The 27,268-nt window shown below is 44.7% G+C and overlaps 1 protein-coding gene across 3 annotated transcripts in view; it reads left to right on the top strand.

The window, feature by feature from the left end:
• Positions 1 to 27,268, top strand: part of LOC119706319 (protocadherin alpha-C2-like) — a 107,432-nt gene that overhangs the window by 37,267 nt on the left and 42,897 nt on the right. The window contains exon 1 of one of the 3 annotated variants that reach the window (XM_038149813.1): positions 17,814 to 21,486. The exons of the other annotated variants lie outside the window; for them this stretch is intronic. Coding sequence (XP_038005741.1) covers positions 18,970 to 21,486 — 2,517 coding nt within the window. The 5' untranslated portion in view covers positions 17,814 to 18,969. Of the gene's footprint in view, positions 1 to 17,813; positions 21,487 to 27,268 lie in introns of those variants that run through there. 3 annotated transcript variants of the gene reach the window in all.

Here is a 27,268-nt window from a genome sequence, read left to right as displayed (position 1 = left end):
AGAGAGAAAAAAAAGGAAAAAAAAAAGAGGTTTGCAGCCTCTATTCTTTGAGCAGTCTCTCTAAGGAAAATGAACATATTTTTGTTCTTTGGATTCTTTCTTCTCCAAAGGGATGATTTTAATATTTTGATCAGCTAGTTCTTCCATCTCCCCCATGACTGGTCCCAGTCTGATGGGTCTTGACACTGTTTTTAGTGGCTTTTTGCTTCTTTCTTACTCTGCAAAAGTCAAACATCTTTGTACCACCGGCCTGCAAAATCAAAGTTTATGATGTTCCCTCACAAAACCCAAAGGAATTGATTCCAAAAGGTCCTGTGGTGTCACTTCTCACCCTTTTCCAATTCCTTTGTTGGGGTCAGAAGCAAGGGAGCAGGGAAGCCTTGCAGCTGAGTGGGCTTTTCATCTTTTGAACTACATAGCTCTTTGCTCTGTGTCTTGGGAGCATGCTTTAGACAGCTGTTAGGTTCTGCTTTGTAGCCAAAAGTGATGTGGAGATTGGTGCAATATCCTTATGGTTAAAGCAGTTTTCATTACATGATATTCAATTTGCAGGACTGTGATCATACCTGTAGTATGAAGGCATTTAAATAAAGCCTTGAATTCAGTCTTTCAGCTTTGTCATTTCAATAAAAGACAGATGTGGAGCTACTGGAACAGGCCAGTGGTGGATCCCTAAGATAGGAAAGGGAATGAAGCATTTCCCATGTGTGGGAAAACAGAGAGCTGGGACTTCTTAGCCAAGAGGAGAAGAGAAGAGAAGAGAAGAGAAGAGAAGAGAAGAGAAGAGAAGAGAAGAGAAGAGAAGAGAAGAGAAGAGAAGAGAAGAGAAGAGAAGAGAAGAGAAGAGAAGAGAAGAGAAGAGAAGAGAAGAGAAGAGAAGAGAAGAGAAGGCTGAGGGGATCTCATACTGTATGAAAATAGAGCCAGGCCCTTTTCAAGGGTGCCCAGTGAGAAGAAAAGAGAAGGATGTTCTGTCTAAGCTTAAATAATTTGTTTTGTTAGTTGGGTTTTTTTCCATTGTGAGGATGCTGAGCACTGGCATGGGTTGCCCAGGGAGATTGTGAAGTCTACATCCTTGCAGATATTCAAAAACCATCTGGATGTGGTCCCAGACAACCTGCTTGGCTTGATCCTGCTTGGGCAGTGGGGCTGGACCAGCCAATCTCCAGAGATCCTTTCCAAGCTCAGCCAGTCTGTCGGGTCTCCTGCCCACCCAGGGACACCAGATGTGGGGTTTCACCCCCGGATTGGGGTGACCCCAAAAGATGGAAAAGTCCCTCCTCCAACCCGTGCCTTCAAAGAAAGACTCAGTAGTCTTCTGTTGTCTGTTCTCAAGGTTGTTTATTGTTGGTTATCTAAAAGATTCTTCTCCTGAACTGCTGTGGCCTGTTCAGCAGCTCAGACAAAGGCACACTGCCCTCTCAGGGGGCTGCTGCCATCTTTTATATCATATATTATGTACTACATGTTTATGCTTTTTCCCCAATGCCTGCTATCTATATTGAATGGTGACTTTCAACTCTAAACCACTCTGTGAGTGCCAACATCACCAAAGACATGGAGGCGAGGAAGGAGAAAGAAGAAGGACAGGGCACACCCAAATCCCTCCATCTTAGATCTCCTGACCCCCATGTACAAAACTTGGACCCCTGCGTACAAGGCTTAAAACCCCCCTGTACAGCACTCAAAAATCCTTCCTTTCACTTCGTGACTATCTCTACTATGCAATCTAAACTTGTGTGTGTGGCTTGTAATTCTCCATACAGAGTTAGTAATTTGCTCCACGGGCTAAGATCAAAACCCCACGTGTGTCTTTGGCTGCATGCCAGGGTCTCCGAGCCCCCTGCCAGCGGCTCTGGCCATCCAGGACACCCAGAGGGATGTTCTGGATTCCAACACCAATCTGTGATTCTGTGTTGCCCTGAATGAAGAAGTTGACTCAGGTTTCTTCTTTGTGGAATACTAATCTTGTGGAATATGGCCTGTGTTGATTCTATTATTCACATATATTCCTCCAAGTGAATCTTTCCCTTGTTTGGATTTGTTTTATTGTTGTGTGCATGCTTTGTTTTTTGGTTTTTTTTTGTTTTTTGTTTGTTTGTTTGTTTGTTTGTTTGTTTTTAGAAATTGAACAATCACAAATACCCTAAAGATAATCAATCTCTAAAGCTATTTATTTTTAATATCATAGTGATTGGAAGGAGATTTGGTGGAAAAAGGAAGTGATTTTTTCCCGGCAGTCAGAGGAGATAAACTGCTTCCTTATCTCACCTTTTTGGGGCTGGTGAAGTAAAATCACCCCAGCAAATGACTTGTGCAGTCAAAGTTGCCAGCTGGAATAGCTTCAAAGGATCTGGGGTTGTTGGTTTAGGACTGCAATTTGCACTTTCATCTTTGTTTTAATTGTATTATGTATTTGTCGAGGGATTAGAATTAGCAAGTTCCTGTCTTCTCTTTTACAGCACTGTGCTTCTCTACAAGGCATTTCACCTCTTTAATGCCTCTCACCTTATTTAAAATAACTAGAGGAAAAATTAACCCGAGCTAATACAGAACATGGAAAGATGCCAGCTTGATCATGGTCAGAATGAGCTGCAGAATACAAATGTGCACTGAAAAATATGATCACTTTGGAGATCTTAGCCTGCTGGGGCCCTGTACCACTGTCATGTCATGTTTTATGGAAAAAGGTTTTCTTCACTCAGCCTGCTCAAAGAGGATCCAGATGCTTTTGAATAAAATCCAAACCCATCAAGCTCTCACCATTCTATGAATTAATAGTTCACCGCCAAGTATTTCTCTTCTGTCTTGTTTGCATTCTCATCTAGGAGAGGGGGCAAATGTGGGTAATGTAGGTAACTGAGGCTCCTAGCAAACTTGTAAAACTGACAGTGCTGGATTAAACTTGTTTGGGTGGGGAAAAAAATGAAACATAGTGGGTGGCCAAGTCATTTAAAAAGCCAAAGATGAGTTGAAATGTCCCTACTCCCTCCTAACAGTTTCTGTAGAGCAGAGATCGTGTTAGAACAGAAGTAGAACAAGGATGGAGTTACAATAGCTACAATTTTGTTGTAGGTTTTTTTTTCCCTCTGAAAAGGGTGACACATTTCTTCTCCTTTGTAAAAAAATACACTGGCTCTAAATTAATCAGAGTCTTGGAGTAAGTGTTTTGTGTGTGCAGTCTGGAAATTCTCCATTTATTTGTGGTCATTCCAAACACATTAACAATCTCAAACAGATGTATATTGCATTATCTCATAACTCATGACATCTCTGTACCCAGGGTTTCCAGTCACCTCAAAGGTAGCAGAATTATTCTATTTATCAACCTTAATGCTGTATATTTAGACTGTTCCAAGTCTATATTTGGCTATTGCTAATGCTCAAGCCAGGTTTGCTTCCAATAAAGGTGGTGAAATTTTATATATAAAAGTGTTCTGCCTGAAAACCACTTTTTAGTTACTATTATAAATAGTGATGAGTCACTTAATATCATGCAATTATAATGTAGCAATAATTCTTCCAAAAGGATTGTTTTTCTAAATCCTTCAACAGAGGGAAAATGGACCAGCAGCAATTTCTGTCACCAGTAGCATCTTGTATCCAAGGTCCAATCTAAATTTGCTTCCAGGACCAAATCTATATTGTTTATAGGGAGATACTTTGCTTAAACCAAAGGATAGGATAATGTGCCATCTTCCCACCTCAGTAACAGATGCAAGGAAGTTCAACAGTATGAGCAACTTTAAAATTGTTCTATTTTATTTAACAAAAGCAATTGCAATTGGTGGCCTTGGAGCCATAGACTTGTGTATTTTCAGCTCTGTCCACTAATGAATGAACAAAACCTTTTCAGCATTTTGGGCTGTGTTCATACCATTACTTCCTACAAAAATGGTCTGAGAAACCCTGTCGTCACAGGAGCCCTCAGGTGTCTCAGGGTGGTGATGGGCATTACCTGTTAGACAGGTTTGACTGCACAGTTTGGTCATTTCTCAGACTGGCTGCTCCAACCCCCAGTGTCCAACCTGGCCTTGAGCACTTCCCGGGATCCAGGGGCAGCCCCAGCTGCTCTGGACACCCTGTGCCAGGGCCCGCCCACCCTCCCAGGGAACAATTCCTAATTCCCAATATCCCATCCATCCCTGCCCTCTGGCAGTGGGAAGCCATTCCCCCTTGTTCTGTAACTCCATTCTCTTGCACAGTCTCTCTTCATCTTCCTTTTAGACTCCCTCGGGTACTGCAAGTGAGGTCACCCTGAAGCTTCTCTTTCCTCTCCAGGCTAACAATTCCAATTCTCTCAGCCTTTCCTTATAGGAGAGGTGCTCCATCCAGGAGCAGGGAGGTCATCCTTCCCCTGCCCTGGGCACTGGTGAGGACACACCCTGAGTGCTGCATCCAGCTCTGGCCCCTCAGTTTGGGAAGAACCTGGGGACACTGAGCATGTCCAGAGGAGACCACGAGGCTGGAGAGGGGCTGGGAACACAAACCCTGTGAGGACACTGAGGGAGCTGGGGGTGCTCAGCCTGGAGAAAAGGAGACTCAGGGGTGCCCTCATCACTCTACAACTTCCTGAAAGGTAGTTAAAATCAGGGGTTGTCGGTCTCTTTCTCCAGGCAGCACTGACAGAAGCAGAGCACACAGCCTCGAGCTGCCCCAAGGGAAATTCAGGTTGGATATCAGGAAAAAGTTTTTTACAGAAAGAGTGATAAAGTTCTGGAATGGCTGCCCGGGGAGGTGGTGCAGTCACCATCCCTGGGTGTGTTTAACAAAGCCTGCATGTGGCACTGGGTGCCAGGGTTGAGTTGAGGTGCTGGGCCTGGGTTGGACTCCATGATCTTGAAGGTCTCTTCCAATCCAGGGATTCTATGAATTCTGTGAATTCTGTGAATCCCTCTGATCAGCTTGGTGGCCTCCTCTGGACTCACTCCAACAGATCCTTGACCTTCCTGTGCTGGGGACCTGAGGGCTAGAGGCAGCTCTGCAGGTGGGGTCTCACCAAAGCCAAGAGAGGCACAATCCTTCCTTTGACCTGCTGCCCACTCCGCTTTTGATGTGCAATGTGTCTGATCTTTCCTTTCAATGTCTTGCTGAAGAATGTTTTGGGAAAGCCCTTGGTATTTGTTGTGAAGTGGTCTTTGTGTCATGCTTGATAGCCATTAAGAGCTGCTAAGGTTGGCTGAGTTACAAACTTTTGAGAAATTATTGTTCACTCTCCTGGGTAGAGCTGGAAAGCTCAGCTGCCTCTGAGTCCTGCCAGCAGAGAGCCCTGATCCAGCCAAGAGCTGGCAGGACCTTCTGATAATTGCAGTTGTAGGATTGTTGTAGGATTGTGGCCCAGACCAAAATTGAGCCTGGGGGTGGAACTAAGGACAGAGGATTGGGAGGTAAAAAAAAACAAAACAAAAAGGAGCACAGTGCCCAGCTCAGGAGCAGGGTGCAGGGAGCAGGAGGATCCCTAATTTTAGCACAAAGGTTTAGAAATGTGAGTCCTGTACATGGGTGCTGTTGAAGGCAGCACCTTGTGTGTGGTAGCCTGTTTCACAATGTCACTAAAAAAGTATTCAAGGAATGTAAGAAACTAAGAGAAGTAAACAAATAAGTGTCAAAGATGAGCATAAATAGACAGCTTAACTAACTGCACGATGCAACAGGATAGTAATTAAACAGATGTATCACAATGGAAGATAATAGATAAAATATTTTATACCTCACAAATCTAATAGCTATTTTCTTCTGCTACTTCTACCAGAAGATGGTTTGTTCAGAGAGATTCTAGCAAGGCTGAAGATTGTACAGGCTTTTGTATTTCAGCACAATAAAAAGACCAGAAAATAACTCATCAGTGTTAAAATATGGCAGAGTTCCCATTGTGGGTGAATTTAGGTGCCAGAATTCTTGAATGAAGGATTAAAGGAAAACTGAAAGTCTTTGTGAAAATACAATGTCAAGATTGCTCCCAGTGTGTGTGTAGCAGAAAGACACATATGGTGTTCATTGTTAAAAGATCAAGAACCCCGATGATAGCAATGTGGATTGGTTGTACCTCCCTGTCTTTCAAAACCTCTTTTATCTTTCTGTTTTTATTTTGTCCTCCCCTGTGCTTGTCCCTTTTTCCTTACCTTCTCCTGAGGTCTAGTTCCTACCCTCAGAAATGTTTTCACATTTCGCTCTGATTTAAAATCCATAAACCCCTGAGAGAGGGACCGGACCCAGCCTCCTGCTCTCACTGAACCAGCAGACAGAACCACACTGCTTTTTGTGTTCCTATAAACCTTGACTTTGACTGCCTCTGTTTCCCCAGAAATGCTCCCCTGACCACCACGGTAATGGCTTGGGGGGATATGTCCTTCTCAGTGAACTGGATTTGAAGGCCTCTAAACTCTGTCTTTAACCACTATTAGAGTGCTAAAGAAACCCAGGAAGTACACTGGTGTAGCTGAACATTATTTTTGTTTTTTCCTAACCATGTGTATAGTAGTAATTTGTATTCCAAATGCACAAGCCTAAAATCTGTCTCCAAAGAGCACAGTTTGCAAAGAATGCAAAGGAGCAAATGTGATTTGCAATCAAATGCAGGGAGTCATGCTGAGACACTGCAGCTTTATCTGCTGTGGAGGACAATGTTTTGATTAGTACAAGGAGAGGGGATTGATTTCAGAGGGTACATTTGATATCATCATCCCTGCTTATCACTCAGAGTCTCACATGTCCTGCTGTGGGTTCTCTGTTCGACGATGGGAGGAATACGCTGAGCTCAGCTGAGCTGTTAAAAGCTGGAAGCCTGGTGTCATTTGAGGTGTTCCAGGGCTAGCAGATGGATTCTGTAAGGTTGGGAGATCTGTGCCCTTGTGGGAAAAGCAGCTGAGGACCAGGCAGGATACCCTGTCCTCTGCATCCCACAGCCTCTGCTGCTGTTGCAGGAAGTGGTACAAACAGTGTGGGTTTCCCTCAGTACACAAAAATGTTTGGCTTTGCCACGTGTATGATCCATGCAAAAGGCAAAGGTAATTCTGCATGAATACAACAGCACTAATTCATGCTAAACACCAGATGTAGTCCAGCTTTTAAAGGAATATTTCATAGGCTAATCACTCTGATCTATTCAGTAAGGACTCTCATGCTCAAGGAAACAAATATTGAAGTCTTACTAAATTCAAACCATAAATATTTTGTGTCGACGAGATTTTAAGAATTCCAAAGGGAAGTTTGAGAACAGATTTACTTAATGTTTACCTAAAAATCCCCAAACACTCATCTCCCTTCAGCACCTAGTGCAAACAATAAATTATACATGTGCATATGTGCCTTATTGCTTGAGAATACCCAAGTATCCTTTGCAGCAGTGCTTTAAACCTTGCTGTGGCCATTTGAGCCCAGATATTGCTGACATCTTAGGAACCAACTAAGATACTTGCCAATAATCATAAAGTCCCTGATGTAACAGTGAACAGAACCCAGCTCCCCTGACTTCCTGCTTTTATGGTGTGTGATCAATTGCCTCTGCCTCCACCTCGCTTTTGTCTTCTCTTGATTTCTAAAGCCCCAGTTTAGCTCCAGGGTAGATTTTTTCCTTCTTGTTACTGCATGAGTGCCTCTGCTTCTCAAGCCTGCCTCTGAGCTTCTGATCATAATCTGCCCCACCTCATATGTTGCATCTCCCTTTTTCTTTGCTCCCCTTTCCAAGAGCTCTCAGATGCCATCAGTCAGGGGTGGATTTGTTGCACTGGTGAATCTGACAGAGCTATCACAGCAGTGTTGAAGCTGGGCATGCAGGTCCTGAACTGGACAGCTGTGATCAGTGGCTTTCCACCATCATCTTAATACCTTGGCCACTGTTTCACCCCGAGGTGTGCCTCTCAGCCTGCTCAACACAGGATTTTTTTCATGCCATGCAGCCAAATCCTTTTTATTAAAAAAGTGTTTGATATTACAGTTCTTGTATTTCCTAAAATCTGTTCACTGCTGCCTCATTCCCTGTCTCTGTGCCCATCCAGGGGATGAGTTGAGAGGTGTGGCTGACTGCTCCCATCTCATCTCCCTCCTGCTCTGCTCCTTGCAGCCCCTGCAGCTGCCTGGCTCTGGTGCTGCTCTCCAGCAGCAATAGCAGCAGTGGTGCTGGAGACTGAGGGATGGTGAGGAAGGATGCAGGAGCTGGTGTCTGTGTGTAGGTAGGGAAGTGGACTTGGAGCAGAGACCTCATACAGCTGTGCCTCATCCCTTTCCTAAAATCCCTCTGGGTTGTAAAAACCATTACTGCTTTTCCTTCTCTGGGCCCCTCCACACAGTGGTGTCTGTGGTTTTGTTTTAACTTGGCTGCTCAAAGCACCTTCTGGCATCAGCCTCATCCTTTCAGACTGAACTCTTACCCCTCCCAGGATCTGTGCAAATTGAGTCTTGCACAGAAGAATCTGGAATAATTTTGCAGAAAATCAGGATTACAGAAGTGAGTGTAAGATCTTGTGGCAGGGAAAAGTGATTTTTATTCTGCAAATCCATGAAGTTTCCCACTCTCACTCATTTTCTTGCTAGATTTTGCACACTTACATAGTCCCAAGCTTCAGTGCCTGGTGGTCACTGGTGACCAGGATCACCTGTGTGCAGTGCTTTGGACAAGGGACATTGGCTGCCATGGCTCACAGCCTCGTTCAGTTGTGACAAGAGACTGATGTGGGACCTGTCATTGAAGCCCATTAGCAATGGGTTCTGTCTGGGATCTTTTCCATCATTGTTTCCTTTCACCTTTTATAGTCTTAAGTAAAATTCTTTAATTTCACAGTTCTCTTGTATTCCCCACTGTGCATCTTAAAGCTTCAGTTCTCCATCTTCTTTACACCTTATTTTAGGTAATTTTCCTCCTCTTCATTCATTTGGATTAAAACCTCATATAGGGTCCTCTGTAGCAATGAATGCATTGTTTTCCTGTTATTCCTTGTTTTGTATTTTGTGTGCTTGGACATTTGCACACACTGAGAGTCATACTGCTTTATACTAATCCTAAATATATATTTTTTGCAAATCTCTGCATGCAAAAGGAAAGAAATGGTGCAAGTCATGGATTAAAGACAGGAAAAATTCAGATTAGTTACACATAATGAACTCAAACTACTGATAAAATGTTCACAAGAAAGGAGGAAGCTAAATTGTTGCTGGCTGGTTTTTTTTTTTTCATATAATTATTATCAGATTATTTTGGTCCATTATCAGGTACTACTTGGAAGTGCACAGCTGGAATCCAATCCTCTGTGCTGATAACCTTATTAAATATGACTGAGATTGAAAAGTGCAGTAAAGGGCATAAAATGGCTGGAATATAAATTCCAATCAACTGGAAAAAAAGAAAAAAACCAAGCTTTGGTGTGTCTATTTTAAGAGAGAGTTGGAAGCAAGGAGGGTGTGGAATCCCACTGTGTGCCAGCACCCTGCAGAGAAACACAAATATAAACCAAAATCATTTAGCAGAGAGTGTAAGTCAGGGTCAAATGCTGCTCCTGGTTCTGCTGAGTAAGGAAATCAATGGGATGTGTCCTGAGGTCAGATAATATCAGCAGAATGTGCAGTATTAACATTTTATCCATAATATACATGGCTGTAGGTTATAAATAGTCCAAGAACAGCACAGTTTGGGCAGAAGGATTTTTTTTGTAATAGGATTTGAAGTAAAAATCTTCTAAGCTCAGAAATTCCTGGTGAGAATTAGCAAACAAAATGAAATATTTTCCTGCCCTACTTTCCTTGCTTAGCCATTCCATGCAGACACATGAAATACAGAAAGCTGTGGAGCAGAGTACTGGTCTTATTAAAAAAATCCTCACATACTCAGTGTGTTTTATGGAGTCTGTACTCTAATCCCCTCCTGCCTCCTTTATGGCTCTCAGCTGCTCTTTAAAATAGTTGAGGGGGTTTAATTCTCTATCTGGCTGCATGAGATGTGGCACGTGCAGCAGACCTGCAGCTGAAAGCGCAGCTGCAAGGGGGGTAAGAGTAGAGGGCTCTTGGGTGTTTGCCCCTGCTGCTCAGCAAAGCCTTTCCCGTTTGTGCTAAAAGCTGGTGGATTCTGTGGTGGAGATTTTCCCCAAGAGGAGAAAAGAGGGGAAGAGGAGACTGAGGGCAGATCCCATAGCAATCCACAATTTCCTGATGGGGGACAGGCACTCTGCTCTCTGGTGACCAGTGGAGGGCAGGTTTAGGAACATTTTCTCTACCCAGGGTGTGGTTGGGCACTGGAATAGGCTCCCAGGGCAGTGCTTGAGGCACCAAACCTGCCAGAGTTCAAGGAGTGTTCGGGCACTCTCAGGCACAGGGTGGGATTGTTGGGGTGTCCTGTGCAGGGCCAAGAGTTGAACTTCAATGATCCTTCTGGGTCAGCTCAGGATGTTCTGTGATTCTCTTTGTCCTTGGGGTCAAGTTTCTTCCTTCCCATCACACAGGGAATTGCAAATCTAAACAATGACCAATCATAAGCCCATGAAAGGCTGGAAGAGGTGCAGAGGTTCACCCCACACCGTATCTGGCTGGTTTGTCATGGCAGGTGTGGTGAAAACACCCTGTACCCAACCTGGGTTTGTGCTGGTGAACTCTAGAAGCCCAGAGCATCACCTCCATTGTTCCTTTGGCTGCTCATCCATTCTACAGCAAGGAATGTCCATGGTATATCAACAGCTCTGCCTTCTCTGGCTTCTTCTGAGCCTCTGGCTGCAGAAAGCTTGGGACTTCTGTCTGACTGCACCAGCCACAGGCAGAGGTCATGATTTGCTTCACTTCTGTGTCTTAAAAAGGCAAAGCTGTAATGATTGAATTTCCTGGCAAAGTTGACATTGACTTTGTCCAACATCAAGAAAAGAGCAATCAAGCAGTTAATTCTAAAATATAACCTTGAAATGGAAAGTCATTGCTACACTTTTAAGTGTGATTAAGTAGAACTTGTTCTATTAATTTGAGAAATTTAGGGCAGCTCTGTACAACTCAGTATAAGAGCATTTTGGGTCTGATTTTAGATAGAGGAAATTTGCCTATCACTTCTCTTCTCTGCTGCTTTATTAAACTTCAGGAGCAAGTTGTAGCTTGGTGCTGAGTGAGAATATCCTGGTGGTTTGAAACAGATCCTTGTAGTTCAGAGCTGGCCTCCCATACAGCTTTGGAGTAGAGATGTGGAGAGAGTAGGAAGAAATTCTTCCCTGGGAGGGTGGGCAGGCCCTGGCACACGGTGCCCAGAGCAGCTGTGGCTGCCCCTGGATCCCTGGAAATGTCCCAGGTAAGGTTGGACAGGGCTTGGAGCAGCCTGGGATAGGGGAAGGTGTCCCCGCCCATGGCAGGGGCTGGAATTAGAGGAGCTTTAAGGCCCCTTCCAACTCAAAGCCACAGAGAAAGAAAGGACTGGAAAAAATTTTAAGCAACATGAACAGAGCTTAGATGTATCCATTGCATGATCCATCCATCTTCCAGTTGTGCATCTCAGCTTTCTACTTGTGTCTTGGACTGCCTGGGGTGGCTGCAGTGAATATGTATTGGAAGCAATTCCTGTCTAGGGAATAAACAAAGCACTTAAGTCACATTTAAATTGTCACATGGGACTGAAGTTGCATGTGGGTGTGCTTTGGTGAGAGAATGCACCTGGAATTCCAGCCCAGTTCGAGGTTAATAGGTTAAAGCCTGCTTCAGCTGGTGCTTTGAAAATACCAGGGGCAGAGTGGCAGCAGGTGTGAGACTGGTGAGGCTGGGCTGGGCTCTCTCCCTCTCCCAGTGAAAGGTCTGCAACATTTTAGAGGTGTTAAGGGTGGATTAGGCAGGCTTGTAAAAGGAAGTTGCAGTGAAAGCATCTCTGAATAACAAAAGCATGAGTTAACTCTTCAGTACAAGGGGTAATCCTGTTAGCACCTTAGCAGGGCAGCTGCTGAGGAAAGGAGATTTTCACATTGTTGTTTTGTGGCTCTAAACTGAATATGATTGCCCAAATACAGGTCTCAATAAATTAGGCATTGAAATAAAAATTTAAGATATGCTTTTATGACTTAAATTTACCATTCTTGCTTGATGTACTTTCATGAACTAAGAGAATTCATGGAGATGTTATTAAGAAATGAAATAAACCTGGAAAAGTCATTAGTGAGCAGGAGAGCAAGAAAGAAAAGTGCAGATGAAGGTGGAGAAAACTCCAACCTCCCAAAAAGCAAAATCTGATCCAGCACAAGGTGTGCAGGTTACAGTTAGGGCATTGACAGTCAATACCTCCAGCAGACTCAAAGGCAAACCCAGGTCATCATTTAAAAGTGTGGTTTCAAACCTACCAAATTGCCAGTTCCTTGTTAGATCCAAACCAGACAGATTCAGGTTTAGGTTGTTAACTTCTAAGAGACACTTCAGGAGTAAGCAGGGAGTATAAACAAAGCTAGTAAATGTAACTCAGCATGTGTTTTCAAGAGAGGGGAATCCGCAGTTCTTGGGTATTTGTACAGTCTTTAATAATACAAACCTGATCTCTTTTCCCTGTTAAAGAGAGGCACTGCCAGGCTCTAAAGAAAATGCCTTTGGTCTTTCTCAGCAGTGAAGAAGGTGACTGTTCCTCATATTACTCCTTGCCTGTACTTTTGATTCTTGCCCTCTATTTTTATACCCAGGTCTCCATTTCCATTGGTTCTGTGCCACTGTTTGGTGCTTAGCTTCCCACTTTATCTGAATTGTGTAGACAAAAACGAGGGGAAAGGAGAGCTCAGCATACCTTACCAGCATCATTTTGGAACACAGTGTATTTCTTGTATAGCCACAAGGACAAATGCAAAGCTCCTAGGATGCTGAGGGGAGAGAAATGTGGAAAATTAACACAAAGGTAGAAAGTGAGTGGACATCCTGTGGCTTATGATGAAGGCACTTCTTAGGGAATTGAGCACAGACATGGTCCTTAAAACAGAAAACTAAATTGAGTCTTTAGTTGAGTTTCAGGCAAGTGCTTACTCATTTATCAATTCATATGTACATATTCAATTAAAAATTCAGAGACAGGAGGGCCAGAGCTGCCTCATAACCTTCTCCCAGAACTCAAACTCTAAAGAGGAAAATGCAACACCTGTGAATATAAGTATGGAGCAAAGCAGTAGCTGAGAAATAAATTAAATTGCAATCACATGGAAGAAACTTGTTTGTCTCCAGTGTGTCTCACAACAAGTTCACTGAGGTGAAATTTAGTGGTGACTGCTTGAGCTGGAGAATCACAGCCTGCATGAACAAGTGGTAAAGACTCTCTCCAAAGAGAGATAATGGTGATAAAGGAAAAAAAAAACCAAGCAAAACCTTTAAGAAAATATTTGGCAGTAGAAGTAACACTTACAGGCTTGGTGGGGACTTCAGAAAGGTGCAAGTTGTTTTGTTGGTGTCCATGTTGTTAATGTCCTTCCATTTAGAATGGCACAGCGTGTGACATTACGTGCAAAAAATTACCAAAGCATTTTAAAGTCATCAGAAAAATATAGCAGAAAACAAACAGAATGAGTCAGACATACCCATCCTTAAAATTTAGACTAGAAGTGAGAAATGATTGAATGAACTCTGGCAATCAGGAGAAGAAAAGGAATTTTTTTCTATGTATCTTTGTGGTTTATCTCAATTGAAATCTATAACACCGACCCCCCTCCATACCCCAACCCCAATTTCTTTACATGACATTTTCTAGCACAAGCAAGTAACATTATTGCAAAGAAATTGTGACCTAAATACAAACAGGATTTTTCTGGCTGTTTAGCAGCCTTGGTTCCCATAACAGCAACATTTTAAATAGCCTGGCTTTCAGATTCTTGCGATACAAAAAGAAATTCTCACCAGTTAGATTCCTACCAATGGGAAAATGGATTTAAGGAAAGCCATGAAAGAACAGAGCCAATCCAGCTGAGCAATTTGGCAAAGGATCTGTCTATTTCAAACACGGGAGAGGCAGGTTCCAAATGAAAAGATGACTTGTCAACAAGTAATTCAAGTGTGGAAGATGACTGGGGCATAGGAGTGAAGAAATTGAGTGCAGAAATAAGTAGTTCACATTCCCTCAGGGAGGCATTTTGCAGCGTTTTAGGAAAAGTAGGAATCCCACATCCCCAAGAAATTCCATACAGAATGAAGAGCTTTATGTTGCCATATCTCCAGGCAGTATCTTCCTGCTCAGACAGTCCTTGAGGCATGGGAGGTCACCATAAAAAAGCCTGTAGAGTCTCCTTCATCCTCACTGAGGTGACTAGGGTTGCAGAGGATTGCAGGAATCCTAAGAACATGAAGAGAAAGCTGGGGCTGAACTGAAGCAGTAGCATGAGTCCCCCTTAAAATACCAAAATGGTTTTTCTATCATCTTCATAAGTACCCATGGACTAGAAGATGGTGCTCACAGGAGAAAACTGTGTATAAGAAACTGCACAAACTCATCATTCCCTTACAATTTATTGGTAATGTTTTCCACTCTGGTTGATGTAATCTGGCCTATGACTGATGGATGTTCCTTTCTCTGGACTTGATTTAATTCTAAGTAAGGCAGACAAATTGCAGGCACCAAATACAAGCAGGCACATAGAGGAAATCGAGTTCTTTTCTGGAGAATGACACAAATTACCTGTTTGTTAATGGCTAAACTATGGATTTTGTGGACTTGACTCCACATTTTTTTGCACACAGTTGTATCAGCAGGCTGAAATCATGTCTGTTTTTATACAGTGCTCAAGCAATCTCATTGCTACTGAAAATCTGTGTGCTGTGAAGTTCATGCAGAAATCTGGAGCCCAGTGCTTGGAGCTGGTGTCTTCCCACCAGTTTAGGAAGGACGCTGAGTCATTGAATCAAATGTTTAAGGGATAGAAGTTACTGAAAGTGAAATTATTTACAAAGAAGTGAAATGTCTTTTCAGATGTCAAAACACCTTGGAGTTCTTCAGCTGACATGTTGTACATCCACATTTTCCTGGTCTCTAGCATGTGTTTCTCTCTCATTTGCTGTATGAGGCTCAGAAATAGCCAGAGGAGGGACTTTGCCTAGTGTTCTGCAGTGAAGCAAACTGAACACAAATTTATTGCTGCCCAAGCAAGTTTATGAGATCCTTGTTACAACTTCATAGAAAAAAAATTACTTGTATAAGTGTGATTTGAAATGAATGAACTTTTCCAGGGCCTGAATACCTACAGAGGTGTATCTGTACATAATTGTGTCATTACCAAGGGGAAAATCTGCACAGACATATTTCTGTGGCACTGCATCAGGCTGCGACTAATTCAGGAATCAGGTCTATATGTAGAGCAGTTTCAAGGAAGACTTGCAGAGAAATGTGAGGATTTTCCATACTGAAATAGTTATATGACAATGCCTGCTGGGGTATATATGCATCAATGTGTAACTATCTTGAGATATACTTGATTTCCTTGTGCAGGACTTGATAAAATCAGTATTCTTTGCTCCACCTGTATGTTTGTATTTGTGCTGTTTAATTTAGCCAAGCTAATTAAAGCAGTGCAGTTTTTGTATGTCAGCAAATAGCAGAGGCCTGTGTATATAGATACTGCAGACAGGCAGTACCCAATCACTCCAGGGTTATCAGCTTTATCAGCTGCTTTTGCTGCAGGGATGAATTCTGATTCTCGTGCTCATGTGCATTGTTCTGAACTCAATGGGTACATTTTTCTTTAGTGACATTTGAAGGTGCTTCAAAATTTTAACGCTTAAATGAAATTTCAAGTAATTACTGAAAAGGAAAACTCTGGGGGAAAAGAAACTAGGAAGCCCCTAAACCTTGACTCAATTGAAACTGAAATTACATTTTTCTATGTCTCAATTTTTGTCTTTTACTAGAAAAATCAATATTACTACAGACCAGATCCTGAAGTGTTTTCTCAATTGAAGCTTTTCCTGAATTAAAATCACAACCTGCAGGACTGACTCAGCATTACTACTGAAGCTGAGAGAAATAACTAAAATTATTATGACCATTGATGAATTCCATATAGATTTAAAAGGACCTGGGGAACATTTAATCAGAACAGAACACATTTTGGTATATCACTTATCCACTCAGTAGTCAGCATTAACTCCATAAAGCAAGGGTTTTGAGAAAGACTGTGACATTTGTGCAGTGCTACTGTAAATAAGCCAAGGTGTAGCATCAATTTATACAATGATTATCAGAGTAATATTTTATTGGTGCTATAAAACTTACAAAAAAGGCAAGAGGCCAGGCAATCCTAGATCTTACAATTCTGAAAGTAGAAGAAAAAATTTATAAGAACTTAAGGTTGAGAGACAAGTTTGATGGGAATGAAAATATTATGGAATACGTGTATTATCTCTGTTCAGTTTTATGTTCAGTGGTGTTTTGCAAAACTTTGGCTGTGCACAGTCTCAGCTGCCCACTGAGACAGGGTGAGAGAAAAGATAAACCAGAGCAATGTGTAAACAGTGAGGTTGGCCAGGATTTGGGGGTTCATCAGCCCTTCCTTGCTGAATTACACTAGAGCAGAGCCTGAATGTCTATCACAGCTAACTCACTGAGGTCCAGCCACAGTGAGAAAGGTTCCTTGCTGGTATTAAACCCCCCCTGGGTGTGGGATTGATGTGTTTCATTCACACAGAGCAAAATCAGCTTGTGGTAGAAAGCTGTTGCCTACAGAGATGAGATTGATCTTCCACCACCTCCCAGCCACGGGCATTGCCCATTTCTTGGAGAGTTTTCATTGTCATATTCTTTAAGGCAGGACCTTAGATATTGCCAGTGTTGCTGGGGCTTTTGGCCTTTTATTGTTGTTCTGGATGTTTGTTGGAAGACTCTGGGGGTGAACACGTGGAGGTGTGGGGCAGAGAGGATCTCTGGACTGTCTGGTGAAATCATTGTGGGGTATTTGGAAAACTGAGGGTGTCTCTCTTCAGGCTTCTGTCTTACATGATGGCTGCAAGTTGGTTTGACACATGGCTGTACAGTCCATGTATGTTAGTGCTGCTATTACTTTTATTTTTATTGCATTCAGCAGGGTATTGGGTCCTTTGATGGGTGGGGCTTTTGTTGTTTGGCACTTTTTTTTTTTGGTGACACCGTCAAGATACTTTGTTCTGAATCTGTGAATATTGTGATCTTGAAGGTGGGTACCTAGCCAAAAAATTGAAGTTAATATTTTTCTAAGTGTTTGGCTCCTGGCAACTGGTTGAAATGGGCAATTTTCCAGTTGTTCTAGGTATTTGGCATCTCTAGCTGCTCTTGTTGGTCTGTACAGACCTACGTTTATCCTACTTAAAAATAAAACCAGGGTTGGGTGGTGTCCTGGGGTGACAGGACACCTCCTTAAAAGGTTCTCTCCCACATTTGCCCTAAGCCAGGACAGGTGGTTTGACAGCAGTAATTGCCTATACTGGGATATTGGGTACATCAGAATAAATATGACAGCAAATATTTGAGCCACAAAAATGGGCTGAAAATAAACGAACCATCAGCCAAAATGGAGTAATGTTGTCTCTTCTGGTAGAGGTAAGAGATAAAAGCTGATAGACTGGTAGCAGTTCTCAGTGGTGCTGAGTCAGGGGGAGCGCAGTTGTGCTCTGATGTTTGTGCATCAGATGTGCTTGAGTAAAAATATGAGAGATTTGTAGTGTTCTCATGGTGAGGGGTGCCCAGGCCAACAAAGGGCAATGAAAGAGGTTTTAGCTGAATGTTGGGGTCACCCCTCCCCTTGACAGATCAGCCCAATCTAGAGAGGATTTTCTGGATGTTCCAAAAGTCTTTATGGGAAAAGAAAGGGGAAAAAAAAAAGCAAACAGGGAAAGAAACATTTGTAGGGAGTTTCTGCATTGGGTAGTAGGTACAACATAGCTGCACCTACCTGGAGGACTATAGCCTATGGTTTGTCTTGTTAAATCTCTCACCTTAGTGACTTAGGTGGTTTAAGTTTATTGTCTTTGCTGGGACTTTTGACATTGGGGTAAAACTCCTTGCAGGTGCAGCATCTCCACCCCCACTGCTGAGTTTGCTCCATTTCATGACTGCTTTTTGTCAGTCCTCTGTCACAAGGGGAGAGGAGGAAAAAACCCTAACTGGAAAACAGATCATGTTCCACCTTCTCTGCAGCTGCACCTGATCACCTTGAGCTTGTGTATTGCATTGAATGAGAAACTGAGGCTCACCTTAAATGCTCGTAACTCATGGGTGTGACTTGCAGAATTCTCTGAGCCGAGCAGAGCTGGCGAGCAGCTCAGGGGGGCCCACAGAGGTTGGGCAGGGGGATGGTGCTGCAGCAAGGATGAATCTCCGAGGGAGCAGAGGGGCAGGTCTCCAAGAAAGAGGTCGTCAAACCCACTGCAGCAGCACACAAACGGCACCAGGCCTGGCTGGAAGCCCGTTTTTTTTCGGAGCTCTGCGCTGATTTAACCCTCTCAAGCGGATGTACTTCAGCGCTGCAGCAGCAGGTCCACAAGTGAACGCCGCTGTCAGCTCCCCCAGCCGCCCCCAAAGCTTCAGCAGCGAAGCCGGGGCGGAGGCGAGGAGCGGCGGGGACGGCACGGGAGCCGCGCCCCTCCAGGCTGGGCGGCCAGCGGGCCGGGGGTCCCGGAGCCCGGCGGGGCCGCAACACGTGGGCGCGGCGGGGCCGGGCGGGGCGCGGGGCGGCGCCCGCCGTGCCGCTGTTCCCGGCCCAGGTGCTGAACCGGCGCCAGCCGCGGCTTAGCGCCCACCCCCGCCTCCTCCCGCGCAGCAGCTGGAGCACGAGAAAGCGGATCCGGCAAGTCCCGGTCCCTCCTCCTTCCTCCTCCTCCTCCTCATCCTCCTGAGAGCCGCCGGAGGAGAGAGGTCGGAGCCGCCGCTTCGCGCAGCCGGCGAGCATGGAGCGGGCGGCGGCGGGGCCGGGGGCGGCCGGCGGCTGCCGCTCGCCGCTTGCATGAGGCGGCCGGGCGGCGGCGGGGAGTGAGGCCGGGCCGGGGCCGGGCTCCGGGCTCCGGCTGCTCCCGTAGCCACCCCCCGCCCCGGCCATGGCGGCGGGCGCTCGGCGGGGCCGCGGCGGGGCGGCGGTGCTGGGCCCGCTGCTGCTGCTGGGGCTGTGCGCCGGGCGGGCGGCGGGCGGGCCGCTCCGCTACTCCGTGCGGGAGGAGCTGCCGCACGGCGCCTTCGTGGGCAGCGTGGCGAGCGACCTGGGCGTGGATCCGCGGCGGCTGGCGGCCAGGGGAGCGCGGATCACCTCGGGCAGCGGCCGGCAGTACCTGGAGTTGGAGCTGGGCCGCGGGGCGCTGCTGGTGCGGGAGCGCATGGACCGAGAGGCGCTCTGCGAGCTGAGCCCCTCCTGCTTCCTCAGCCTGGAGCTGGTCATCGAGCAGCCCATCGAGGTGCACAACGTGGAGGTGGAGGTGCTGGACATCAATGACAACGCGCCGCGGTTCCCCCGCCAGGATTACCGGCTGGAGATCAGTGAGTCTGCCGTGCCCGGGGCCCGTTTCCACATTGAGAGTGCCCAGGACCCTGATGTGGGCACCAACTCCGTGCAGAACTATCTGCTCAGCCCCAATCGCCACTTTGCCCTGGACCTTAAAGGCTTCCAGAGCGGCAGCAAACTCCTGGAACTGGTGCTGCAGCAGCCACTGGACCGGGAGCAGAGTGCCCTGCAGCAGCTGGTGCTGACTGCTGTGGATGGTGGGGATCCCCCCAAATCCGGCACAGCCCAGATCTCTGTGCGAGTTGTGGATACCAATGACAACCCACCTGCCTTTGACCGCTCCACCTACACCGTGAGCCTTCTGGAGAACTCCCTGCCTGGCACGCTGGTGGTCAAACTCAATGCCTCAGACCCGGATGAGGGCTCTAACGGGGATGTGATCTACTCCTTCGGCAGCTACACCCCCCAGAAGGTGAGACAGCTCTTTAGCGTGGACCCACGCTCAGGGGAGGTGCGGGTTAACGGCACTTTGGACTATGAGGAGGCATCCTCCTATGAGATCTATGTACAAGCCACTGATCAGGGCCCTGTCTCTATGGCTGGGCACTGCAAGGTGCTGGTCAACATTGTGGATGCCAATGATAATGCTCCTGAAGTGCAGCTGACCTCCTTGTACAGCCCAGTACCAGAGGATGCAAGGTCAGGAACTGTGGTGGCCCTGATGAGCGTCACTGACCAGGACTCAGGGCTGAACAAGCAGGTGAGCCTGCGCATTCCCCCCGGCCTCCCCTTCACTCTCAACTCCTTCAAGAACTCCTACACCTTGGTCACCCAGGGCAAACTGGACCACGAGAAAGCAGCAGCCTACAACATCACAGTTACTGCTACTGATTCTGGGAGCCCCCCTCTGTCCTCCCAGAAGGTGATCCATGTGGAGATCTCTGACATCAATGACAATCCTCCACGCTTCGAGGAGCCTGTGTACTCAGTTTACATCCCTGAGAACAACCCCCTCGGAGCCTTCCTGTGCACTATTAAAGCCACTGACCCAGATGTCGCCAAAAATGCCTATGTGTCCTATTCTCTACTCGATGGAGAGATTGAAGGGCTACCGGTTGCTTCCTATGTCTCCATTAAATCTGACAGTGGCAGCATGTATGCTGTCAGGTCCTTTGACTATGAGACACTGAGGGAGTTCCAGGTGATCGTTCTGGCTCAGGATGCTGGGATCCCACCACTGAGCAGCACTGTCACTGTCTACATCTACGTGGTGGATGAGAACGACCATGCTCCACAGATTCTGTATCCTACCTCAACCAACACTTCTGCAGCCCTGGAGATGATCCCACGCTTGGCATATGCTGGATATTTGGTAACCAAAATTATAGCCATTGATGGGGACTCAGGACAAAATGCCTGGTTGTTCTTCTACCTGGTGCAAACCTCAGATCCGGGTTTGTTCAGGATAGAGCTCCATACTGGGGAGATTAGGACTACTCGCAAGCTGGGCGAGGACAGCACACCTACTTTCAACCTGACGGTGGAGGTGAGAGACAATGGAGAGCCGTCGATGTCCTCATCAGTAGCCATCACTATTGCTGTGGTGGACAGAGTTTCCAAAATCATCCCTGACAGAAGAAGGCACTTTAAAAGCCCAAGCAATTACTCAGAGGTCACTCTTTATCTCATTATCGCTTTGAGCGCCATCTCCTTCGTTTTCCTTTTCACAATCATTGGGCTTTCTATCATCAAGTGCTACAGATACAGTCTGTATGGGAGCTCCTGCTGTGCAGGGTGCTGTACGGTCAGAGAACGGAGCCCTGCTGAATTGTACAAGCAGGCCAACAACAACATTGATGCTAGATTGCCCCAAGGTTTAAAAGTGCAGCCCCATTTCATTGAAGTGAGGGGCAATGGGTCTCTCACTAAGACCTACTGCTATAAGGCCTGCCTGACTGCAGGATCAGGAAGTGACACTTTCATGTTTTACAATACCTGTGGCCCAACAGGAACTACTGGTCCCTCTGCAGTGGTGACTGAGAGGCATCTGACAGGACAAAGTGGGCAGAGTGCACAAAACCTGATCATACTTAGAAATGACTCCATTACTCCTAATGAGGTGAGGCTACCTTGGTAAATGGTCTGCACAGTGCTCTGAGCAAATCTGTACTCAGCAGAGGTTCCAGCTGGAAAACTCAGATGAAGCATATTCCCCTAGGGGCTTGCTGACACTCAGCTCTGACACTTGGTTATAATGAATCTAATCTATGCCATGCATTTTGTTTCTAGGTAAATACTGAGACTTTCAGGGTGCAGTTGGTAAGTTCAGTATATGCGTCTGTTGTTTGAGATTCACCTCATTTTTGCAGCAAATGCTGTACTGAGTGTTTCATCCTTCCCTGTCTAAAATTGCCTGCTGCTACAGAGTGCTAAAGAATGACATATCTAATCTTACAGTTTTGATGGGAAAACTCATATTGCAGAAGAAAAAATAATCAGTGATTAGCCTTGAAATCAAAAGGTTACTTTATGGCAGTTATGGATGTTTGCTGCTTTGCTGTGTTCCTACCTAAGTAAATCTGTTGAATTTAGAAAAGCATATCATTATTGAAAGGATCTTGCTAATGTGAGTGTGTTTTATTTGTCTAAAAACTGCAATCCCTTCTCTGATAATGTTTGTTCTACCCAGTGCTGCATTTTGTGCTCTCTGGCCTGTGAACACCCAGTGACATCTTTGCAGAGAATTACAGCAAGTCAGCATCATTAAGCTACAGAGTGACAACTTTGGGCCTGCTGGGTTGCTGTTGAAAATTGTTTAATACCTATGGTTTGACCAGCCATATATTAACCTTTGCAACGTTTTCCCACAGTGAAGAATTAATGGTTGCTTTATTCTGGCATGCAGGAAGCCTGCAGTTGGTGTGTGGTTTGCATGATCTGTGCAATTTCCTTTTTACACATGTTGGGGCTGAACTCAGCAGCACTCACAGGAGAGACTAATTCTGGTGCAGAAAAGGAAAATCTTGCCATTACTGTGTGTTGTTTGTATCCCATAATTGTGGCAGGTGTAAGAACAGTTTGTGCATTAATGTGTGCTATGCCCCAGACAGGGGAAAGTCAGGGAAATAACTGGTGGGATAGAAAGGAGCCTGCCTTGCGTATTCTTGCCACAGAAATGGCACTCATTTATTTATTTCTTTCTACTTTTTCACATACGAAGTTGTTAGCATCTTTAGCAACTGGTTTTTGTTGAGCAAAGATGCCCATATCTTAAGGGCCAGCCAGCAAGTCTTCCATAAAAATGCTTTTAGTGAGTAATGATCATCCATTCAACATTAATCCATTTAAAATTAATGCACTGTTTTTCTGTAAATCACAGTGGCAGGGTACAGGGCAAGTACTTTTTCTCTTTCTCTGCAGTTTTTGTATCTTAACATTTTTCTGAGTTTAATAAAATGCCTGGAATATGTTTGATATAGGAGGGAATATGGGACATGCTCTATAAGTATGTATGCTGAGGAATCAAAGAGTGAAATACTTCATAGCTGATTTTTGGGGTGGGAGGTGTGCAAGAAGAAAAGCACTAACTGAAAACGACTTCACTTTGGATGCAAGACGAGTAGGAAATCAGCTTAACAAAGAGATTGCTATCACATTTTGAGACTCACTCCATTGAATGCAAGGAATTAGCAAGTTTTGATTACCAGCAGAGATCAGGAATGGCAGCAAAGCCAGCCCAAAGTTGGAGTACAAAACCAGGGAAATGTATAGAACAAACAAATGAGTGCTGCCTGTGTGGAGTTGTCATTCAAAAGGGGAATCAATTCTTGAACTCGTTCTGTGTGATTTAAACAGAGGTGAAGTTCTGACAAGTTTTACTCATGACAGGTTCTTTGCTTTCTGCTTCTTAACCTGTCCTGTGCTAGGACATTCTATAAAGATGTATCAAGGCCATGTGTGCATTTGAGGAAATGGCTGAATGTAATGGCACTCACTAATTAGTAGTTCCTAGCTAATTACCCAGTGAAAGTCACATCTCTCCCCTGTTTCAAGCTCAGCGTTTGCACCGAAGATGCCATCAATTGCTTAGCAACACTGAATTCTGCATTTTAAGGATAATGATCTTTGCATTATTAGATTTTCAGAGAACTGTGTTTCTCTTTTTAGTTAAAGTGAACTTTGAATCAGCCTTTAAGAGCCTGTGCCTTCCCTTGTGAGGCATAGCAAGGCAGTATTGTCCTTGCACCAGTTTACAAAGTCAGTCTCTGATCTGTGTGTTACTTTTGGATAATGTGAACAGGTCCTTTCTCTTTTTTTATTCCACGCAGTTTTTGGAAATTGATTTTCTCCTGCTTGTTCATTGGTGGGGATGGGACCAGGTGAATGGGTTTGCTATGCACAGATAATCATACCTAGGGTTTTACAGTGGCTAATATTTTAAAAATGTTGTTTATACAGTGAGAGGAAAAATATTTCTAAGTTATTTGGGATTAATCTCAGTAACCTTTGGGGCAATAAGTCTTCGTTCCTTTCATATTTGCTGGTAAGGTCAAAGATGCTAACAATTACACTAATTTGTGACTGACTTTATTGGGCCATTAGAAGGATACAGTAGAAGTGCAAACAAGTGCAATAAGGTTAGGTAGGGGCTTTTTTGTACCTGGTGAAGTTCTGATTCCTTTTTTACTGACAGTGTTGTGATGGTGGAATGGAAGCTTGTTTCTGCAAGATAGCTGCTGCTTCTGTGCTCACCCTGCTTACCTGCACAGTCCTTTATGGATGGATAAGTATGACTCAGACCAAGGGTGTTTTGTAAAAGGAAATGTACTAATGCAGCTGCACAGAAAATCCTGGCCATGGTTATTGCTGTCAGGAGGCTGGTGATAAGGGTAGCAGTGCAGGGTTAATGGATATTGCTCTCTCATCAGATAACTACTGCAGAGGGACCAGGCAGGCAGTGTAGGCAGAATCAAGGGATAAAAAAATACTGTGGCTTCATTCCTGGTGCTGTGAGTGTTATGGGCAGCCTGGACCCTTTCTTTCAAAAGAGGGGTGCACACTCTATGAAGAGGCTGTGTAAGAAGTTGTGATTTTGTTACTGGGCACTGCTGCAGTGATGATCTGTCATTTTCAGAAAGGGTTTCAGTGCTTTAGTCTGGAGTCTGTTTCCTCAAATTCCTGTGAAGATGCTGAATGATGTCTGGGTAGTGTCTGGTCCTTGGTTTTTCTTTTCATCTTTCCTGTTTTGTTCTTACACCTTGTGCAGTTAAGCTCATTTCTTGGGTCTTGCATCTCATGACAGCCTTTTCCCTTCAATGCAGGAAATAACAATCAAACCAAAATGTTTGAACAGGAGTTTTCTGTCCCAGAAGGCAGCCTGGCACATTCCTAATTATCAAGTTGGGATACTGGATAGAACTAAACTCTTTAATATTATACATTTCCTTGTACCATTTTTTGTGTGGTGACACGTGTGGATGAAAAAATATGATGTTTCATGTGTTGGTCAGAAATAAAGCGTATTAAACCTATGGACACTTTTAAAGAAAGTGAAAAAAACTGCACACTGATGGTAAAACCCAGGATATCCACTGGAGTTTTACAGCAGAGCTGTTTGCTCTGCTTCTGTCTCTTTCTCTGTATTTTTCACTTCAGAACCAGCTTGCTAAACACATGGAAAAAAGGAAGCAACACTTGAGTTGAACACATTTTGGTACTGCTTTAAATGGAAGTGTGTTTTGAAGTGTCTAAACCTGGTAACCCCAGAGCATTGTTTGTAGCAGTCTGTCCAGGAGATTTCTCTCAGAGGATTAAAAGGTATTAATGGTGGAATGTCTTACAATCTCAGTTCAAGAACTTAAGCCTTTAAGAAATTCTCCAGCCCTGCTGACATTGAAAAGGTTAACTATAAATGTTCTTTTGTTTGATGGCAGTGTCTGAGCTAAGCAGGGACAGTGCTCTGTGCTTCAGAGCACTCAGGAGCTGGGTTGAGGCTTCTGCCAACAGAAATCTGCATCCAAGATGAAGCAGAGGTGTTTTCCTCCTCTTGGAACTCATTCAATGTACTTTACAGAAGCACTTGTCTGTTCCCCTCACCTCAGTTTTCTTAGAGTTAGGAATGCAAATGAACATTCCCAGACTTTGGGCTTTTGAATTACATCCTTTTCCAGTTTCCTTTTTGATTTTTTGAATGATAAACACCCATTTAAATAGTTTGTTCTCCACATCAAGTGAATTCTAAACATTTACAGAAGGAAAGCAGGAATAGAAGCCTCTGTTTCCTCATACCTGTCAGCATTGTCTGGCTAGAAAATAAGCAGACCCTCATGAGGTTAGTGGTTCTAAAAGGCTTTTATTAATGCTTCAAAGCAGATACATTTGATAAATATACCTTATGTCATTCTGTTGTGCATTTGTGTGGAAATCAGAATGAAGCAGGATGTTTTTAGGAGTCTCAGCATCTGGTAGCTGTTTGTAAATATTTGATTCATGCTTCTCTACCTCAAGCAGGTTTTGTTCTAGCAAGCACTGAAGTGAAAGGTAATGTTTGCATTGATCCATTGAATATGGGATCAGGGCAATATTTAAAAAAATTAGAAATTTCTCCTACCCCAGGGAGAAATTCTTACTGTATTAGGTAAAAAAGAGAGCTGAGGAAAATGTTTGTAACAATACATTTTCAACTAAATTTATTCTCCACAAACCAATGAAACAATTCTTCAGTTAACCCACTTGAAAACAACTGTGTGACATTTTGCATGAGCTCTCTTGCTCCTGAGATGGCTCTGGTTTACATTATACATTCCCATTGTCAGACTTCCCAGTGGGGTTGGTTGTTGATGACCAGAAACACTGATGTCTGTGGTTATGTGGCTGGCAGAATGTGAGCCTGGTGCCTGGAAGGAGCAGCAGGAGCAAACTGGTGGCATGAGGTGCAGTGACAACCCCTTCTCTAGGCAGCTGGATGGATTCTGCCTCCTCTCACACTGTGGTGATGAGGTGCTGTAACTGAATCAGAAAAAGCAACTGATGGGAAAAAAGGGAATGGGTGATTACTGCTGTGCTGGGTCATGGGATTTCTTTCACCTACTGACAGGACTGCTGGACTTGCTGCGTGACTTCCAAAAATCTCTGAGGGAAGTGGCAAGCCAAAATTACCTTCAACCTAGTAAAATGTGCTGGATTGTGATAAACAGAGTCTTGTAATGAGCTGGGGAGGTAAAAGGAACAATATTGTCTTCATCAGCATTGTGTGACATAGTGAGAATGTGGGGATTTACAACTGGGAAGCACCCGGATCCCTTCAGAGCCTGTGTTCCTCTTTGCGCTCCCTCTGTGCACTCACACAGCTGTGCCTTGTCCTGGTGGGGTTGGTTTAGGACACGCTGCACATCTCAGAGCCAGATCTGGGCCAGGGCTTTGCAGAGGAGCCCACTGAGAGCTGCTGTGCAGCCCCTGGGCCTGCCTGAGGACCCAGCTCCACGCTGAGATGCTGTCCTGGCAGCTTTCAGGGAGGGTGAAGGTGGACTGTCCTTAACCAGAGATACAAGCCAACCCAGCCTTGTAGACTGTGAATTCCTGATGGATTTCTAAGAAGCAGCACTGCTGCAGCTGAGCTGGGGAGAGATATTGCTGAATAGGTTTGCTGCTTCTGCTGTGCTCAACTCCTGATACTGGTCACACTTTATTGCTTTTCTAGTCCAGTCTCATTTAGGGATGTATTGAAACAACTTTTCACTTATGGCCAGGGAAACTGAAAGAATTACAGTCTGTAGCAGAACAAAAGGAGAAGCCAGTTATGCTGACAAAATAGAAATTCCACTGGTTTTGTCAGTTGCAGAACACTGACCTGTGGTAACACAAGTGTGGGACAAATGTGCCTCTTGCTGAGCTCTGAAAAT

Source organism: Motacilla alba, chromosome 13 (assembly GCF_015832195.1).
Source record: "Motacilla alba alba isolate MOTALB_02 chromosome 13, Motacilla_alba_V1.0_pri, whole genome shotgun sequence".
NCBI lineage: Eukaryota > Metazoa > Chordata > Aves > Passeriformes > Motacillidae > Motacilla > Motacilla alba.
This window is presented reverse-complemented; position numbering and strand designations above follow the sequence as displayed.